This window comes from Schistocerca americana, chromosome 3 (genome assembly GCF_021461395.2).
Source record: "Schistocerca americana isolate TAMUIC-IGC-003095 chromosome 3, iqSchAmer2.1, whole genome shotgun sequence".
NCBI lineage: Eukaryota > Metazoa > Arthropoda > Insecta > Orthoptera > Acrididae > Schistocerca > Schistocerca americana.
Genome location: NC_060121.1, coordinates 758163370 through 758184516, shown reverse-complemented (window position 1 = coordinate 758184516; position 21147 = coordinate 758163370). Strand labels below are relative to the sequence as shown.

The window sequence follows — 21147 nt, the reverse complement described above, 5'->3', positions numbered from 1 at the left end:
GTGATTAAAAAAAGTTGTTAAGCAGCTATTTGGAACAGAAAAACTCAGTAAAAGAATTTCCCACATGTTGCACATACATAATGTCCTGTAAACAGTTACTTGGATAACACTCTGAATAATAAGTAGTTGGCTAATGACCTCAGCAGTTGAGTCCCATAGTGCTCAGAGCCAATAATAAGTAGTAAATTTCTAGATTGGAACAATTTATAGTTGATTTGGATCACAGTGTTGAGGCATTGGTACTGCACAAGTACCTATGTTTATTTGAAGAATTGCTGCAGACTTAAATATTGCAGGAGAACTATAGTTGATTTTGTCAGTAAATAGACAAACTACTGGTGAATGTATGTTTTAAACAGACAGTACATTTTTCAGATGTTGTAAGCTTTAAATGGAGTTTATTATCTGGAGTATCCTGACACTGCACCTCAGTTGTGATTGGAAGAGATTGATTGGAGTCATTCGTGAAAAGGAGGCAATAGAACTAGAGATGAATCTTTGAAATTTTAATGTGTTTTCATAGCATGTTAATCCAAATATGTTTCATACAAAATTGATTAAGTTCAAAAATGTTTTGGAAATTGCATGTAAACACCGCCATTGTAATGAGTGTTTGAAATGGGTAGTTGATTAAAGGTAAAACGTTGAAACAGTTTATTGATGGAAGAAAAGAAAATGTAGAATTTATGGACAAAAAAGGAAACAATTTGTCAGGTACAAGATTATGAGTGGAAGTATTGTTCAACATTCCCTACAGAAGCCAGCAGAAACTTCAAACAAATTTACTCTTAAACTGCAATACAAAGGTGAATTTGTTCGTGAACTCTTCAGAGAAGCCAAGGCAATCTGTAAAAAGCTACAGTTCTTGAAAAGACATGTAAAAACTTAAAATTGTTTTCATTTTGTTGCTCAAGGGGTTCAAACCTATTCTGTATAATTAATACAGTGATGAGTTGGTGGCTTTAATACAACAGTTTGGAATGAAGTTTGCTGGTTCACAAAGACTTCACATTGATACTACTAAAGTACACCCCGGGACACAGTACCACATACAGGTTGCCTACCTAACAGTTACCAGTGGCAACAATAATTTGATTTTAAGTATGTTGTATGATTATTGACTGAATTTAAAAATACAATATCGTAATGTACTCAATAAGATACGTTGTTATAGGTTATGTCTTGAGCTGACTTTAATGTAATCAAAAAGAATTACATCAGACGTGTTTCACTTTATTTACAAAGCATCTTCTGTGGCATTGTGTTAATTGGATACGTACGTTTGTACATTTATTTTTTGATTCTTTTAGGTTAAAAACAGTGTTTTCTTTATGAAGTTAGTCTGCAAGCTATAAGCTACTTATGGTGTTTCTTTAAATTGTCTGCACCTTTCCCTCTTGCTAGCAGTGGTCGATGTCGACAGGCTTTGTTTCACATCTGCAGTTTTTGGCATTTTCCTGTGCTGCACTATTTATAATGGACTTCAACTGTTTTTCATTCATCACTACTACGGTGCTTATGCCTATTTGTTTGTTTGCGTTCATGTTGTGATTGTTGCCAACCTATGAAATGATTGTGTGTGTGTGTGTGTGTGTGTGTGTGTGTGTGTGTGTGTGAGAGAGAGAGAGAGAGTGAGGTGAGGAGGTTGTTTTTTTTTGTTATGATTTCCATGTCTGTGTATCTGGTTGTAATTTTACGTTGGTGTTGGTGTAGGTGTTCTGCAAAGGTTGAATGATTTGTGCTGTATTCCATGCTCTTACATGTTCTTTGTATCTGGTGTCAAATGTCCTCCTGGTTTGACCTATGTATCTTCCATCACAAGTATTGCATTTCAGTTGGTATATTCCTGATTTGTGATACAGAAATACACACACACCAAATCGTTTCATAGGTTGGCAACACACACAACATGAACGAAAACAAACAAATAGGCATAAACACTGTAGTAGTGATGAATGAAAAACAGTTAAGAAAGTCAGTTATAAATAGTGCAGTGCAGAAAATAACACAAAATGCCAAAAACAGCAGATGTGAAATGAAGCTTGTCGACATCAACCACTGCTAGCAAGAGGAGAAGGTTCAGACTATGTAAAGAAACACTGTAAGTAGTTTACAGACGAACTTCATAAAGAAAATGCTGTTTTTAACCTAAAAGAATCAAAAAATAAATGCACAAACATATGTATCCAATTTACAGAACACTACAGGAGATGCTTTGTAAATAAAGCGAAACACGTCTGGTGTAATTCTTTTTAATTACATTGCAGTCAGCTCAACACAGATAACTTACAATAACAGATGTTAACAGCTACTGCAGAAGATGGCCACACAAACAAACATACTCAATAAGAGTTTTTATCTTATATTAAAAGTTAGACACAATAAGACAAGTAATACAATTAGAAACAATATGTTTGTCTTAAGGCAACGTAACTGACTGTGTGTAAATACCCGTACTATATTCATCTGGTATTTGAGAGTGAGAGCACTTAATGTCTTCCAATAAACTTTATACACAGTTTCAAACCTTCACAAAACTTTTTCTCAGTTATCCACATACAGCACTGAATGTGTTGTGACAGTGCCACGACATTTAACAGTGCCGCCACGACAGTACGCGCAAACGGCGATAGAGGCGCTCCGCAACTCGGCTGAGAGGGGGAGCGTCACCTAGCTACGAACGGCGCCGGCCGCATGTCACGGCACGGCAGTCGAATAAAAGATACTGAGTTGTTATCATGTAACCAGCTATTGTTTCTAAGTGAGTGTGTTTGAATATCCACACAATTATTGGTGATTAAAGGTTATAACAGAATGTACCTGCAAAATTACAGCATTATGTGAAACATAGTTCAGGATATGTGGTGTTATAAACATGGAGATTCTTGATAACCTGGTTTGTGCTTAAAAAGAAGTGCAGAGTATGTGGACTGTATTCACATAGTATTTGATAATGATAGCAGTTCATGAGTTCCAACGAACTTTAAGCATAATTTTAAACTTTTCTCACTTACATGCTTAAAGTCAAATATTTTACTCATCAACTCATTTGGGAAGTAATCGGACTTTAAAAGCTGTTTTATATGTAGGAGTTCGATCCTTTAAAGAATCAAGGGTTTTCTGATGCTTCGTATTTGCTCGTCCTGTAGATGATGAGGAAAATAATGTGCCAAAAACTTATAAAAGGAGCATATTGACTTCCATTGGAGCTAAAATAACAATAAAAGTCAGTATTTTGGTTTAGTATTAAAAAGTTCATTTGGTGGAATAAACTATGGAAATTTTTCTGCATTTTGTAGACAAATCTTGTCTTTTTGCCAGTACACATGTGAATTTGAAAATATAATTTTTCTCTTCAAAAGTAAAAGAAAATAGATCAGAACTGTTAGCAAGAATTATATACAATTACTTTCGAAATTCTACACACCTAAACTTTTGTAATATTGCTGTCAGGATTGCTTATTTTGAAGTTTGAGTACACAAGGCTTATCTTCACACTGAATTAACATTCATATACTATATTACAAAGAAATGAATGATAAAATAGCAGCTAGTTGTAATCCATATAAAGATGAAATATTTTATTTAATTATTTCAAACAATGGAAAATCCAAGATGGAATGTTACAATACCAGAGGAGGAAAGTTGGTACTCACTATATTGCGGAGATGCTGAGTCGCGATAGGCACAATAGATTCACACAATTATAGTTTTTGTCCATTAAGGTCTTTGTCAGCAGTAGACCCCTCTGCACCTTCTCTCCTGTCCTCCATGTAAACTGCAACACTTCACTGTCCGCCACTCCCACCATACTATCCCTCCCCCTGCCCACCCCAGCCTCCTCCTTACCTCCACCCAGTCGCCACTTCCATCATGCACTGGTGCTGCTGCTCGCAGTGTGGTTTCAGTTCTCTGAGACTGCAGAGGTGTGTGCAAGTTGCATTTGCATGAGTGTGTGTGCGCCTGTGTGTATGTGTGTCTACTGCTGACAAAGGCCTTAATGGCTGAAAGCTATAATTGTGTGAATCTTTTTGTTGTGCCTATCGCGACTCAGCATCTCTGCTATATGGTGAGTAGCAACTTTCCTTCTCTGGTGTTATTTAATTATTTGCTAATTGACTTGGAGACAGAATGATAATTGGATCGTTTAACCAGGAAATATTACTCACTTAAAATAGTTTGTCCATGGAGTTTGGTAAGCAGCAGAGGAATGCTTTGGTTGAAGCTTGGGTCCAGGTCATAAGTCACATATGGATAGCTCAGTCAATAAGAGCTTCACTCAATGATGAAAGACAGCAGATTTGATCTCCAAAGTGACACACTTTTTTAATCTGTTTTATAAGTTAAAATTTAAGGACACCTTCAACTTCGAATGAAAGTTTCATTCTGGAATTCCATATCTTGACTTCATAACCTCTTTGGCTAGTGCTTTGAGAGTGCAATTAGTTTGTTTGTGCAATATTATGTTACTGTGTGTTTAACATTTAGTAAGGTACAGGAAGACTTTTGAAGACATTTTTGCCCAGCTAGTTTCTTAGATATGTAACAACTAATCTGTGAATGTAAGAATAAAGCTTATTCTTTATTTTGAGTACTACATTGGCTTCTGTTCAGCTCTGGTACTAGACCCAAAAAGGAAATTAAAATAGGGAGAAGTTCAAACAAAGAAGCAAGTAAACAGTATGAAAATTGTGTACAGATTAAAGTAAGAGGTGCTGTGAGTTGCCCGCATCTGAGTTGAAATATTGTTGTTCTCACTTGACACAATTTTATATTTTATTTCCAGGTGTTTTTTACTCTTACTTCTTGTAGCTGCTATTCTCTGGAAGATCAAGCAGAAGTATGATATGTACAGAAGAAGACAGGTATGGAAAACAATAAAACTGTGGTAATAGTAAAATTATAAGTTGGAACATTCTTATTGCATATCTAACATTTTTCTCTTTCTCTGACAGAGATTGTTTGTGGAGATGGAACAAATGGCAAGCCGTCCTTTCTCCCAAGTACTAGTTGAGATAGAACAACGGGAGAAGTTGGAAGATTCCTCAGAGTCAATATCCACACTTAGGAAAAAGAAAAAGGTATGATGGAATAGATTTAAATTTTTTTGAAAATATTGTTGCACTGAATTCTGCAGATAATTATATAAAGAATTTAGAAGTCTTTTTAGTTTATTATAGTAAATTTTTGTAAATTAAATTTATGAATTTCAGCAGCAGGGATCATTCTCACTTTTGTTTATAGACCACTGAACGTAAACAAAACTTTGTAACTGCATAAGAGAGAGGAGGAACTATGAAAATTGTTCTTAACACCTCTGCTTGCCAAGGGGGAAGGTAGTGTAAAGAATAATGTGGTGGTAATGCTAATGGATTAACAGAACTAAACCAACATAGTGCATCCCATTTGATAAATAAAATATGTTGTGAAACATATGTACATGGAAATGATACTTTACTTTAAATGACAGCTTGTATATAACTTTTTTTTAAAAAAAACTTCCAATACAACTGTTCAGTGGTTTTGTGAATTGCAGCAATACATCTCTGTATAATCTTCATTTCGCATCTGAGTTGAGCAGACATATGCAGTTGATAATATGACTTCAGTCTTTAATCTGGTTGTGAGAAAATAAATAAAATTTATCTGAGAAAGAGATAATTATGGATATACCAGTACATACACACAACAAAATCATCTTTGAAAAAATGGAGAAAATATCAGTAGTCTTCATTTCAAAAGCCATCAGTTAATAATAAATATTGCACACACTTTCACTCACACAAACAAGCTCACCTCATGCACACATGACCACCATCATCTCTGGCACCTCAGACTGGAATGCAACTGTCACATCAAATGAAAGCAGCAGTATGGAGGGGGCAGTGAAGGGGAAGGGATAGCATGGTACAGGTATGGGGAGAGAAGAGTGTGTTCTGACAGAGCACACTGGACTCACTTTTGGGAGGATTATGGTTCAAACCCAAGTCTGGCCATCCTGATTTAGGTTTTCTGTGATTTCCCTAAATCTTCTTCTTCTTCTTCTTCTTCTTCTTCTTCTTCTGTGGCACTACAGTCCAGGATGAACCTTGGTCTTCCCAATGAGCTTCCGCCATCCATCACGGTCACATGCTACCCTCCTCCAGTTTGATTTCCCTAAATTGCTCCAGGCAAATGTCAGAATGGTTAGTTTGAAAGGGCACAGCCAACTTCCTCTCCCATCCAACCCTAATCCGATGGGACTGATGAACATGCTGTTTGGTTCCCTCCCCCAAACCAACCAATCTGACAGGGCTTATAGGGCCTATATGCATTCACGAAGACTGCCAGGCGCAGCTTTGGGAGACTGTGAGTCAGGGAGGTTTGGGGAGGGGTTGAAGGTGGGAGGAGAGAAGGGAAGGGAAAAGGAGGACAGGTGCATTGGCAGAGGGCAGCACACAATGAGCGTGAGGGCACATGAATAGGGAGGAAGGGATAGGACAGTCGGGATGGAAACTGTTGGGTGGATGGTGTGGGGACAGTAAATTACTGTAGATGAGGCCAGGATGATTTCGGGAGTGGAGCATGTGTTGTAACAGTAATTCCTGTCTGTGCAGTTCAAAAAAATCTGCTGATGAAGGGTAGGATCCAGTAACTGGGATTGTGAACCAGCCATTGAAATCAAGTGTGTTTGGTTCAGCTGCATGTTGTGTCAGAGGGGGTCAGTTTTGCTCTTGACGACAGTCTCTCTCTCTCTCTCTCTCTCTCTCTCTCTCTCTCTCTCTCTCTCTCTCTCTCTCTCTCTCTCTCCATTTAGTCAATTCCGACTCTTCGTGACCCCATGAACCAAATCACGCCACTTTTTCCTGTCTTGCACTTTCTCCCGTAGACCTTCCAGGTTGGAACACATTGCTTCCGTGATGCCATCGATCCATCTCATCCTCTGACGTCCTCTTCTAGTTCCTTCAATCTTCCCCAGCATTAATGTTTTTTCCAGCGAGGCATGCCTTCGCATTGTGTGTCCAAAGTAGGTCAGCTTTTGTTTTAACATTAGACCTTCCAGGGAGAAATCTGGTTTTATTTGCTCCAATATTGATCTGTTGGTTCTCTTTGCAGTCCATGGAACCCTAAGAAGTTTCCTCCAACACCATAATTCGAAGGAGTCAATTCTTTACCATTCAGCCTTTCTAATGGTCCAGGTCTCACATCCATACATCACAACTGGAAAGACCATAGCCCTCACAATACGGATCTTTGTTGCTAGTGTTATATCTCTGGACCTTATAACCTTGTCAAGGTTTGACATCCCCTGTCTACCGAGCAACAGGCTTCTCTGGATTTCATGGCTGCAGTCGCCGTCAGCAGAGATCTGCGAACCAAGATAACTGAATGTGGTCACTACCTCCACGGTTTCTCCTGCTATATCCCACAAATTGGTAGGTGTAGTTGCCATAATTTTCGTTTTCTTCACATTCAGCCTAAGACCGGCCTTTTCACTTTCATCTTTCACCTTCAGCAAGAGTGTTCTCAATTCTTCTTCACTTTCTGCCAACAGCATTGTATCATCCGCGTACCTGAGGTTGTTTACATTTATTCCAGCTATTTTAATTCCTGTTTCTCCTTCATCTTGCCTCGCACTCCTCATAACATGTTCTGCATACAGATTGAATAAGTACGGTGACAGTATGCAGCCTTGCCAGAGTCCTTTCTGAATCTTTATCCATTTCGTTGTTCCATGCGTAGTTCTCACCGTGGCTTCTTGGTCAAGGTATAAACTCCGTATCAGATTAATGAGGTGATCTGGTACACCCATGTTTTTCAGTATGTTCCATAATTTGTTGTGATCGACGCAGTCAAAGGCTTTGGCGTAGTCAATAAAGCAGAGGTACACATTTCTCTAGAATTCTCTTGCTTTTTCCATAATCCACCGAATGTTAGCAATTTGATCTCTAGTTCCTCTTCCTTTCCTAAATCCAGCTTGTTCTTCTGGTAGCTCTCGATCTAGATATTGGTGAAGTCTATTTTGTAAGATTTTCAACATGACTTTGCTAGCATGTGAGATAAGTGCGATTGTTTGATAATCTGAGCATTCTTTAGAACTTCTCTTCTTTGGAATGGGGATGAATACTGATCTTTTCCAGTCTTCGGGTCACTGCTGCGTGATCCATATTTTTTGACATATTGAGTGCAGCACTTTCACTGCATCCTTTCCAGTGACTTTAAACAATTCTGCTGGTATTTCATCATGTCCACTAGTTTTGTTATCAGCCATACTTTCAAGGGCCCACTGGATTTCGCTCTCCAAAATATGTGGCTCTAGTTCTAAATTAACATTAACATCAGCAGTAGGAGCCCTGTCCTTACGCAATTCTTTCTTGCATAGGTCTTCTACATATTCTGCCCATCTTTCCTTAACATCCTCTGCTTCACTCAGATCTTTCCCGTTTCTATTTTTTATCATTCCAATTTTTGCCTGGAATTTTCCTTTAATTTCTCTAATTTTCTTATAAAGATCTCTTGTCTTCCCCATTCCGTTACTGTCTTCAACTTCCTTGCACTGTTCATTGAAGAATATATTTTTATCTCTTCTAGGTAATTTCTGAAAATATTTATTCAGTTCAAACATAGCTGATCTATCTCCCTTGATTTTTGCTTTCCTTCGTTCTCATGAACTTGCAGTGCCTCAACTGATAGCCATCTAGCCTTCTTGCTGTTTCTTTTCTTCGGAATTTGTTTCTCTGCGGCTTCCTTGACAGTATTATCTACTTCTGTCCACATCTCTCGTGAGCTTTTGTCCTCCAGTTCTAATACATTAAATCTGTTTTGCACCTCTACAGTGTAGTCGGAGGGCATAGAGTTAAGGTCGTGTCTGCAAGTTAGGATACTTTTTGCTACATTCTGAAGTTTCAGCCAAAATTTTGCAATCAGGAGCTCATGATCTGATCTGCAGTCAGCCCCAGGTCTGGTTGTAGCTGACTGAATCGCACTCTTTCACCTCTCATTGCAAAGTATGTAATCAATTTGGTTCCGGTGTGGGCCATCTGGCGAAGTCCAGGTACATAGGCGTCATTTTGGTAGTTGAAACAGTGTATTAGTGATTATCAGTGAATTTTCTTGGCAGAATTCTAGGAGTCTCTGTCCTGCTTCATTTGTTGTACCAAGATCGTATTTCCCTGTTATACCTTCTACAGCATGATTTCCCACTTTTGCATTCCAATCTCCAACTATGAAGATGATATACTTTTTTGGTGTTGACAGTAGTAATTCTTGTAAATCTCCATAGAACTGGTCAATAATTTCCTTTTCAGCATCGGTTGGTGGCGCATAAACTTGAATTACTGTGATGTTGAGTGGCTGACCTTGAAGTCTGATGGACATCATTCTATCATTTTTATATTTGCATCCCATTACAGCTTTTCCCACTGTATCACTAACTATGAAGGCTACTCCTTCTGTTGTTATTGTGCCCAGAATAATACACCATATGGCCATCCGAAGCAAATTCTCCCATGCCAGTCCACCTCATTTCACTTATTCCCAGTATGTTGATGTTGATTTTCTCCATTTATCTTTTCACTATGTCTAGTTTTCCTTGATACATGGATCTTACATTCCATGTTCCTATGCAGTGCTTCTCTTTGCACCATCTTACTCTTCATAAAGCTCCTCACAACCTGGTTACCCCCGGAGAACTGATCGGGGAACTTGAAACTCTGGAACATTTTGAGCTGAGCGAAGCCGTGGGGTTTTCTTGGGATAGTTCAGTGGTGGTTTCCCGTTCCTTCCACTGTCCTCCAACTCCTATCTGCTCACTGACTCAGTTTCCCGCTGGGGTTGGTTACCCAATGTTCCGCTGAGTTTCTTGACTTAACAGGGGCACCACGTGTAGGTAGGAAGTTGGAGAATTGAGGTGACAGAGGCTGTTAGAACCCTCTTGCTGAGTTCTTGTAATCATGTATCACCCCCATTTTATGCCAGAGTGTCATGGTGTCTGCAGAGAGACCCCCCCCCCCCCCCTGGTCATTTCCTGGGCCCTGACGACAGTTTAGTGGTGGCCATTCATCCTGGTGGACAGCTGGTTAGTAGTCCTACCAATATATAGAGCTGTACAATGATTGCAGCAGAGGTGATATATGATGTCACTGCTTTAACAACTGGCCTGGCCTGTGATAGGATAGGATAAGCCTATGGCAGGAATGGAATAGGAAATGCTGGATGGGTAGATTGGGCAGATCTTGCACTTGAGTATCCCACACAGCTGTGATTCATGAGGCAAGGGGTTCAGATTGAGAGTGGCATAGGAATGGACTGGGATGTCATGGAGGTTGGTTGGGTGATGGAAAGCCACTTTATGAAGGGTTGTGGCATTCGCCTGCTTTATTTCATCCTTGATTGTCCTCACTCAGTGTTGACATACTGTGTTGCTATACTGGCTAAAAAATGGGGGGTAAGTTCAACACTGACTACTTTAAATGATGTAGCCGACAGGTGCACATTTGCGTTTCACAGTTCTTTACTTTCACTGTTCATAACCCCCAATAATACACAGCTATTATGGCCAGTTAACTATTGTTTAACTTTCGGTAAGCCTCATTAATAGGTTGCAGGCAAACATCCACATACTGCTACATCTAGGAGCAGTAAAAACCTAACCACACATTTCCCAGTCTTTCAAATAAATTGAACATACATTGTCATTGCTTTAACACACGTCCTATTGGTGTAACACTTATTTCACAGTCAAGTTTATGCATTGTTGTTGATCTAACCAATATGGGTTACGCATCTGAAACTTGGTCGTGGACTGACTGTGTCGGGATCAAAAATCGGGCCCTTACATATTATCACAATAATAGGCACTGAAACTGCACATTGTTTGATGTTTAATTTACAGAAATTACAATGAAAACTTAACTCATTCAGTTAACTGCATACATCGAAAACTTCTGTCTTTTTAACAGTTTCTTTTACCACAAGAGTTAGGCCAAATTATTTGTTTAAATGATGAAATTAACAATACTTGAGTATTGCTCATCAGTGTGGGATCCGTATCAGATCGGGTTGACGGAGGAGATAGAGAAGATCCAAAGAAGAGTGGCGCGTTTCGTCACAGGGTTATTTGGTAACGGTGATAGCGTTACGGAGATGTTTAACAAACTCAAGTGGCAGACTCTGCAAGAGAGGCGCTCTGCATCGCGGTGTAGCTTGCTTGCCAGGTTTCGAGAGGGTGCGTTTCTGGATGAGGTATCGAATATATTGCTTCCCCCTACTTATACCTCCCGAGGAGATCACGAATGTAAAATTAGAGAGATTAGAGCGTGCACGGAGGCTTTCAGACAGTCGTTCTTCCCGGGAACCATAAGCGACTGGAACAGGAAAGGGAGGTAATGACAGTGGCACGTAAAGTGCCCTCCGCCACACACCGTTGGGCGGCTTGCGGAGTGTAAATGTAGATGTAGATGTAGATATAGTTATGCAAACAATACTTTTGATGAAACTGTTAATTACTTTGGATTTAATTAAGAGCTGGCTTTGCTAACATGTTTTCGAATAGAGCCAAATACATCCTTTTAGAATACTATTAGTTGTTCCTCCAAATATTTATAATTAGCACAGAATTTATATTTGTTTATAAGTCAGCAATAGAATTTAAGTTACAAAACAATTACTGATGTCACCCTATAACAAAAGATAATAACTAGAAATAGTCAAAATAAATTAGAAAATCAATTGCATACATAAAACTAAGTACAAAATTAGATCTGGTGTTATACTGTTTAAAACTGAGGGCCAACCTTTCTCTTTTATGGAAATGCAGATTATACTCACGTATGTTAATAGTACTTGTTCAAAAATGAAAAAAATGAATTTTAAGGAGGCAGGCGGGACGTAAACATATCTCAGCTTGCTTCGTCACATCACCCCCTCATCGTATTGACCAGGTAGAAATTGCTAATAGCCAACTGGGCAATTCAGTGACCACAATTGGCCCCAGAAATCGGCTTTAACAATCTACACACAAAAAAATATTACATACTAAATCTCATCAAAAACTACAGTACATATGTGTTTCAAATTCCTACTTATATGAACTGGCCATATGAAAATCCTCACACAAAATATTTACATGCAGTGTATTGTACAATTGCACAAAATATCTACAAGTTATACTTTTAATAAGATTTAGGCATTTTCATCATAAGTGATGTCCTTTTTGGGCAAACAAGGATTACATTCAAAGATATATACCACTATGTACAAGTCCTGTCTTGCTATGCAAAATAAATCCTCATGGGTTGCAAAAAGTTGAATTACACTGCACATTGCAGTTCACTTTTTAGGCATAAAATTTCACTTGCTCAATGTTCAGTATTTTTCACAAGCACTTTCACACTTTCCTTGGGTTTTCACACACTTTCTGCCCAAGTTGTCCATGCATTCAACAGGTCCAAGTGTCAGTTAGTAAGGAAATGCACTGCTATCAGTTCCCTTGGGGGTGGTTCTCCTCCACCACAGTACATCAAAAAATTAGACAAAATACCCTACTTTAGTACACTTACTTTTAAATCTAACTAAGCCTAAGAAAAATGATTCACACTAAAATTTATAGTCATTACTTCATAAATAAATACATTCCACATTTCTCTTAACATAATTAGCACTACAATTGACTATAGTACAAAAGGTACTAAAAATTTAAAATCGAGTGCACATTACACTACAAAACGTTATTTGAAGACATAACTGACTGAAACTGGTTAAACCTGAAAGACTTTGGTCTCTTTCCCATTTGCAAAATAGCAAAAACTCAAGATGTACAGTAGCATAGATTTACTAATCATGAAGTTATGAAAAAAGAATAGAGTCACTATCACGTAACTTAATTACTATTCAAATCAAAATTAATGGGATGGAAGTTGTACCAAATCATTGCCCCACTTCTCTACTCAACTCTAAGCTTACATAGTTCTCATATCATCACAAAATGTTACCAAATGGTTGACCTGGCTACGAAATCTTTCACGACGTATATCTTGAATAAAAATCTCTCGGTATACATGCCACGTCAATTCAGGATGAAACTCCAAGCTTTCGGCCACTGTCTCCATGGTCTTCATCAGGGCTAAAACTGACTGTCGTAAACTAGTGAGGCTCTCACTCTTATATGCAAAGGATGGCTTCTGATTGGCTGGAATATGTCATAGCAACAGCGATATGGCACGTAGTGAAGTGGTGCCCTCTATTTCCATAGATGTAGTTTCTATCCCACGTTGCTTGCAGTGCCATCCCTTGAATCAGGAGGTAAAGTGCGGGAAGTTTTCCTCTGCGATTTTTCTTTATCCAATGCACTCTTCCAGGTGCTGCTAAGTGCATAGCCATTGTCTCTGTTAAAGTTATTATCGCTAAGTCTAATTTCGACTGCTTCCCGGAGTCCCAGTAATTCAATATGTGGGCTATTACTCTCTTTTCTTCAAATAAAATCTTATGCTTGTTAAGCAGGCTATGCTCGGCCCCCACTGATTTTTCCAAATACCTGTATTTCAGGTGGCGCTTGTGCTCGATGCAACGGTCTGCAACGGTTCTTATAGACTGGCCCACGTAATTCTTGCTGCATTCACAAGGAATACTATAAATTCCCAGCACCCTTAACCCGAGGCTATCTTTGACTGGTCTCAACATTTCCTTAATTTTCCTAGGTGGTCGGAAAACTGGTTTTATTCCTTGCCTCTTTAGGACTCTGCCTATCTTGCGGGATAGAAACTACATCTATGGAAGTGGAGGTCACCATTTCACTACATGCCATATCGCTGTTGCTATGACGTATTCCAGTCAATCAGAAGCTGTCCTGTGCATATAAAAGCGGGAGCCTCGCTAGTTTATGACAGTCAGTTTTAGCCCAGATGATGACCATGGAGGTAGTGGTCAAAAGCTTGGAGTTTTATCCTGAATTTACGCGGCATGTACACCGAGAGATTTTTATTCAAATGGTTGACCTGTCAGAATATTAACATCACTAGCACCACAGTTATCAGTTAATAAGCAAAATTACTTTTCTGTGTTCTAGTATTACCACTTTAAGCTCATAATTCCTCAGAACACAAATAGAAGTTTTCAGATAACCTATAGACCCAATAATGCAGCATTATATGACTTGTACCTCACTAAAATATTGCTCTCTCTGTTAAGCTCTCATTCCCAGCTGCAGTGTCATGAATTGCACAATATAAACAATACTCAATGTTGCCTAGTTCAAAATTTAGATCCTCAACACAGTTACACCACACACCTGCTCTGCTTATCCAATGCAAAATTGATTCTACTGAGAAACACTCCACAATAACAGATCCTTATGCTAAGGCAAACTTAACTCTCATTACTGATCAGACAAAATTATCACGCAGAAAAACCATTGTCTCACTGTTTTCCATCAAACTGCTTGAGATTCTAGCCTGGAGGGTGATACACACACAAATCTTGCTTATCTTTCCAGACACATTACTCTAGACAACAATTTTTAAAGTTTTAATTCCTTAACGTTACAAAAAGCTGTACCATGACACAGATATGTAGATAGTTAGCTCACCTAATATTACGACCTAGTATTCAAGATGGTTTTTACTGCATATTGTCTCTGCTGCTGCATGAAATTCTACTAATTTTACACATGAGCTGATTACTTCAGATGTTAATTATAGTTCACACATGCTGACACCTTTCATTATCTGTTTGTCTCTCTTTGTTTGACATAAATTCTTTTACTGTGGTACCAATTTACTTTGTTCCATCCTCCTATGATTCCATCACTTATAACGAACACAACATATTATAGGTAAATAGATAAGATAGGAAAAACCTCTTCTAAAATGTTTGTATACTAAAGTATCCTACTGTACAAAATCACATGAAAGTCAAAGATAGAATGTTTGATTCACTTATAAACTACAGGTAGGATAGGAGCAGAGTTTGACTGCCTCAGAAAACATGAAAAGTGAGACAGACAGCTTGGGTAAGCATTAGCGCCACATAATGAATCCAATACAGAATGTTGAACTCCCTACTTGCTTGTAGGTCTTACTTCTGGTTCAATGCGCACTCCATTCTCCTAACAAAATCAATACTACCCAAGCTTGGAAACATTTTAAATAGTCATGGATCAATATTCAAACATGTAATTGGTGATACATAGGGTTTCAGGTCAATAATATTCTTTAATCCAAAAATCCTGTTAGTTTTTGTGTAAGCCAATTCATAAGAGTTGTCATGTGCAATGCATATTACTCTGAAAGGACCATGATACACTTGCAAAAATTTCTTTATCTCATCATTTACTTTGCTAGATTTTTCTTTGGTTTTAACGAGGACAAGGTCACCTATTCTAAAACTAGTCGAATTCACTCCTTTACCATGCCTTCTCTTCCTTCCAGCTGCTTCCTTTTTCATCATCTCTTTAGCCAAATTGATCTTTTCGTCCTGTGCTACTTCACTTACCTAAGAGAAATCCAACTTCTTCTCTGATGATGTTGCTGGGTCTCTCGTTGAACATAGGCTCACATGGGGCATATCCTGTCGATTCGTTCCACAAGTTGTTGATAATGTTTTCAAAATGTCGAGTGTGACCAGCCCAAGCAGTATGTTTCTTGCTACGATACGTCCTCCACCGTCTATTAATCTCCTTCATAACCCTTTCAGCCTTGTTACCTTGTGGAAAATAGGTAGAAATATTTGTGTGTTTTATCTTGTGTAGTGCCATACAGTGTTCAAACCTCTCAGAAACAAATTGTGGACCATTGCCAACAAAAGTGATATTGGTACCCCTACATTGTGATAGTAATCAGATGTCAACTTCTCGATTATAGTACTAGTATTTGCCTTCTTAATTGGATACAGTTTTACATATTTTGAGAATGTGTCCAAAACAATGAAAATATGTTTACAACCTCCTGCAGATGCAGGCAATGCTCCTAGAAGGTCAGCTGCTATAAGCTCTTTAGGTTTGTTAGGAAGGACAGAAGCATTAAGCCTTTTGATGGCACACCAATTGTCTTTACTCTCTGACACTTATCACACTTTTCTAGTCTCTGCTTAAACCTTCTCCAAAAGTTGTTAAATCTTACTGTCTCCTGTATCTTAGCTACTACTTTCCTAGTCCCATAATTTCCATAACTCTCATGCAAGTAGTCAATAAATTGAGCAACATGTTGGTCAGGAAAGCATAACTTCCAGTCCTGATCATTCAAATTTTTCCTCCTAAATAACAACCCTTTATGTATAGTATAGTACTGTCTCGCCTTTGGCTTGTTGTCTGAATTGTAATACTGCTTAACCAACCTTAAATTTGGATCCTCGTTCTGCTCCCTTGTCATTTGCTTGCAAATTGAACTAATAAGCTTCTCATCCTGCACTCCCTGCAAATAAAACAACCTTACTTGTTCTTCACAGTTCTCACTACTGTCAGTATCCTTCTTCCCTGCTGGCATCCTAGATAATGCATCAGCCACAATGTTGTCTTTTCCTTTTACATACCTTACCTCCAAATCATATTATGCAAATACAAAGCCCACCTAGTTAACCTGGCGTGTTTCAGCCTGCACTCCTGAAAGCAACTCAGAGCCTTATTAGCTGTATACTCTATGGTCTTATGTCCAAGCAAATAGCACTCAAACTTTTGAAGTCCAAAAGTAATTGCCAAAGCATCTAATTCTGAAATGTAATAGTTCTTTTCGTGTGGCTGTAATGTTCTGCTAGCAAAAGCAGTAGTTCTGTGTTTGACCCTCATCTCTGTAGGTACTAATCGGAAAATTGGTACTCATACAGAAAGGCAGTGAAATATTTGGATGTCCTAACATCTTACCTCCTCCCGTACAGGCCATGAAGGCCCAACGGTACCGACTGGCCGCCGTGTCATTATCAGCACACAGGCGTCACTGTATGCGGATATGGAGGGGCACATGTGGTCAGCACACCGCTCTCCGGGCCGTATGTCAGCTTCCGAGACCGGGTCCTAACATCTTACTATTTACTGGTTCTTTTTTCAGACTGAAATGCTTCTTCACACTCCTTTGTCCAGTTCCACACCACATTCTTTTTTTAAGAAATTACCAAGGCAAGGAAGTTTACATGGCTGATCTGATACAGACTTTCGTTAGAAGCCAAACACAGCTTTAAGATCCTTCTTGTTCTTTGGGGGTGTGAAATCTGCAATAGCAGCAAGCTTTTGTTTATCAGGCTGTATACCTTCCTCCTGTGATCCAAAAATGAAATTTCCTTCATTTCAAATTCAAATTTACTTAATTTTAGTTTCATGCCTCCCCTATACATAGCTCTCAGCACTTAATTCAGAATCTTACAGTGCTTGAACCATTCTGCACTCACTACGAGGTAATCATCTACATAGACCATGTTTTCATTGGTTAATATCTCACTTAGCACCTTGTCAATAGCTCTGATAAACACACACACAGACAAGTTAAGACCAAATGGCACCACACAGCATTGGTAACACTTACCTTAACAGATATTCCAATAGACACAAGTCACATCAAAAGAAATCAGAAATTTATATCCACGGAACCTTTGCAAACTTTCATCTATGTTAGCTGGTCTGTCACTCTCCTCTATTACAATTTCATTCGACTTCCTGGCATGCAGAACCAACCTGATACCACCGTTCTTCTTCTTTACACCTACAAGTGGTTTATTATACCTCTTGTTTGACCTTTCAACTATCCCCCATGAGACCATCTTTTGAATTTCTTTCCTCACCGCTTCCTTTTTTTGAAAATGGAATAATATAAGGTTTTTGAAAAATGATGTTCATGATCCTTAAACTTTTAATTTGTACTCAAAATCTTTTATCAAACCTGGCCTGTCTGAAAATGCCTTACAGTTGCTCAGGAGAATACCTTTTAATTCCTCCCCTTGACTATTCGTAATACCTTCAATATCCTCAACTCTCTCTATTATTTCCAACCTTACTCTCTCTCCTCCTCTTCTTCGTCAGTAACCTGCTCAGTGGTCAAAACTCTTAATGGCAAATCTAATTCCGTTTACACACACTCATCCATACCTCACAAAGATGATACTTCGTACCTACTTCCGTTGCACTTAAAATTAAACTTACCACTAGCAAATTCAATATTTACCCACCATTACACAAGAAATTAGTTCCAAATATTACATCAATGCTGAGATTTTGAATTACCCAGAAATTGCACTCCAACAGCTGTCCTGCCAATTCCACAGTTAATATTACCTCTTGTTTCACACTCTTTCATAGCTTACCAGTAGCACCAATAATTTTTATTCCAGAAATATGCATCACTACTATACCCTCTGTGTTCTTAATAGTTTCAGAAAATGCCTGTGAAATACCATTCAGATCACTACCACTGTCCAGTGAACACTTAACACGTATACCTTGTACCCTCGCTATTATTACAGGGTGCCTCACTTCCTCCTTACTTGCCATGTGATCTTCTTTGTACTACAAATCCTCATTAAGCCTTTCCCTGGAAAAACTATCATCCTGCTTACCAGAATGATTATCAGACACATAAACTGCCAGATAGACACATCAACTGACAGATAGCATGGTCCTCTCCCTCATTCCCACTCTCAAACTGTTAACTCTTCAGTAGGCCTAGTATTATCCTCCTTTATTCTTTCTTTACTTAACACATTGCCATCATTATCAATTATAAATTCAAATACCTCATCTTTATCACTACTGGATTTGCCACTGCTATCATGATTACCCCTACTGTCACAATCAGACCCATTGCCACTTTCATTGTCCTCAAATACTTGGCTAATTAGTTGATCCTTGTTTCCAGTATTAGATCACCAAATGAAACGCCTGAATTCTTATGTTCTCTTAAAAATTTAACATCCATTTTGACATTTCAGACATCCTGAACAATAGCCACTCTCTCTGTTTCATCACTTGATTTTATTATAGTAAGTTCCTCCTCTCCTTTTATGGGATAAACATTGCTACCCACACCATCATTCAACATCTCACTAGAAGTAGAAATTTCTCTTGTCTTACTACTATCATTTACATTACCCTTACCTGTGATTATAGCACATTTATATACAAGTGGCTTTTCATCACTACCTGCTTGAGTGTGAGCCAAAACTGAAGCATTATCTGGTTTAAATGGTTTGATCCATAATTAAAGTCATATCCTCCATTTCTTTTACTTGTATTTCTCCTACCATTTCCATGCCCATTCTGGCTATCCTCCACTCAACCATTTCTTGAATTTCTACTATAATTAGTTCTGTTATTTCATCCTTGATTGTCCTCACTCAGTGTTGACATACTGTGTTGCTATACTGGCTAAAAAATGGGGGGGGGGGGGGGGGTAAGTTCAACACTGACTACTTTAAATGATGTAGCTGACAGGGGCACATTTGCATGTCACAGTTCTCTACTTTCACTGTTCACAACGCCCTGTAATACACAGCTATTATGGCCAGTTAACTATTGTTTAACTTTCGATAAGCCTCATTAATAGGTTGCAGGCAAACATCCACATACTGCTACAATAGTTTACTGTTGAACATTTACGAGCAGTAAAAACCTATCCACACATTTCCCAGGCTTTCAAATAAATTGAACACACATTGTCATTGCTTTAACACATGTCCTATTGGTGTAACACTTATTTCACAGTTAAGTTTGTGCATTGTTTTTAATCTAACCAGTACGGGTTCCGCATCTGAAACTCGGCCGTGGACTGACTGTGTTGGGACCAAAAATTGGGCCCTTATATATTATTACAGTACTAGGCTCTGAAACTACACATTGTTTGATGTTTAATTTACAGAAAACACAATTAAAACTTAACTCATTCAGTTAACTGAAACATCAAAAACATCTGTCTTTTTAACAGTTTCTTCTACCATGAGAGTTAGGCCAAATTATTTGTTTAAATGATGAAATTAACAAATATAGTTATGCAAACAATACTTTTGATGAAACTGTTAATTACTTTGGATTTAATTAAGGGCTGGCTTTGCTAACATGTTTTCAAATAGAGCCACATACATCCTTTAAGAATACTATTAGTTGTTCCTCCAAATGTTTATAATTAGTACAGAATTTATATTTGTTTATAAGTCAACAGTAGAATGTAAGTTACAAAACAATTACTGATTTCACTCTATAACAAAAGATACTAACTAGGAATAGTCAAAATAAATTAGAAAATCAATTACATACATAAAACTAAGCACAAAATTAGATCTTGTGTCATATTGTTTAAAATTGAGGGCCAACCTTTCTCTTTTATATAAATGCACATTATACTCATATATGTTAATAGTAATTATTCAAAATTTTAAAAAATGAATTTTAAGGAGGCAGATGGCAAAACAAGAGGGGAAGTAAAAATATCCCAGCTTCCTTCGTCACGGGGTGGAGAGGATCTTCGATGGTATGTCCCTCATTTCAGTTGTTCCAATCTGGGGTGGCACTGGGTGATAATGGACCATGTCTACGTAGCTGGGTTTTGGAGATGGTGGGAGGATTGGGGATGTGTGTTGAAATAGCGTGGGAGATCTGTTTGCAGGCTGGGCCTGAGGGATAGCGACTGTCAGTGAAAGTCTTGGTGAGACGTGCAGCATACTGGGCTCACCTTGGTCTTACCAAGGCCTTCACAGACAGGCACTATCCCTCAGATGTTGTCCGCAAACAGATCTCATGTGCCATTTGCGCACAAACCCCTAATCCCCCCAACACTCCCAAGAACCAGCTACAAAGTAGTGCTCCCTTCATCACCCAGTACCACCATGGACTGGAACAACTGAAATAATTATGCCCTCAAATGAGGGAAATCCTACTCAAGATCCTCCTCATCCCTCCTAAAATAATGTTCCATCCCTACACCGCTCCCAGTGCTAACCCCATGCCACATGGGTCATATCCGTGTGGAAGACCCAGGTGCAAGACTTGCCAGATCCACCCACCCAGCACTTCCTATGCCAGTCCTGCAACAGGCTTATACTCCCCCATCAACTGTGAGACCAGTTAAGTCATAAAGAACTTCTGCTGAAATCATTGCACAGCTTTTTATATTGCAGTCCATCAGCACAACATGCAGCTGTACATGACATGTTTGATTTCATTGGCTGCTTCCCTACCTGGATCATCTGTCTTCTCCT

The 21147-nt window shown here is 38.6% G+C and overlaps 1 protein-coding gene across 1 annotated transcript in view; it reads left to right on the top strand.

Annotated features, from left to right (window-relative positions):
* LOC124606897 (attractin) overlaps window positions 1-21147 on the top strand; it is a 289667-nt gene that overhangs the window by 257288 nt on the left and 11232 nt on the right. Inside the window, exons 20-21 of the mRNA XM_047138997.1 lie at window positions 4787-4865; window positions 4956-5081. Coding sequence (XP_046994953.1) covers window positions 4787-4865; window positions 4956-5081 — 205 coding nt within the window. The remainder of the gene's footprint in view (window positions 1-4786; window positions 4866-4955; window positions 5082-21147) is intronic.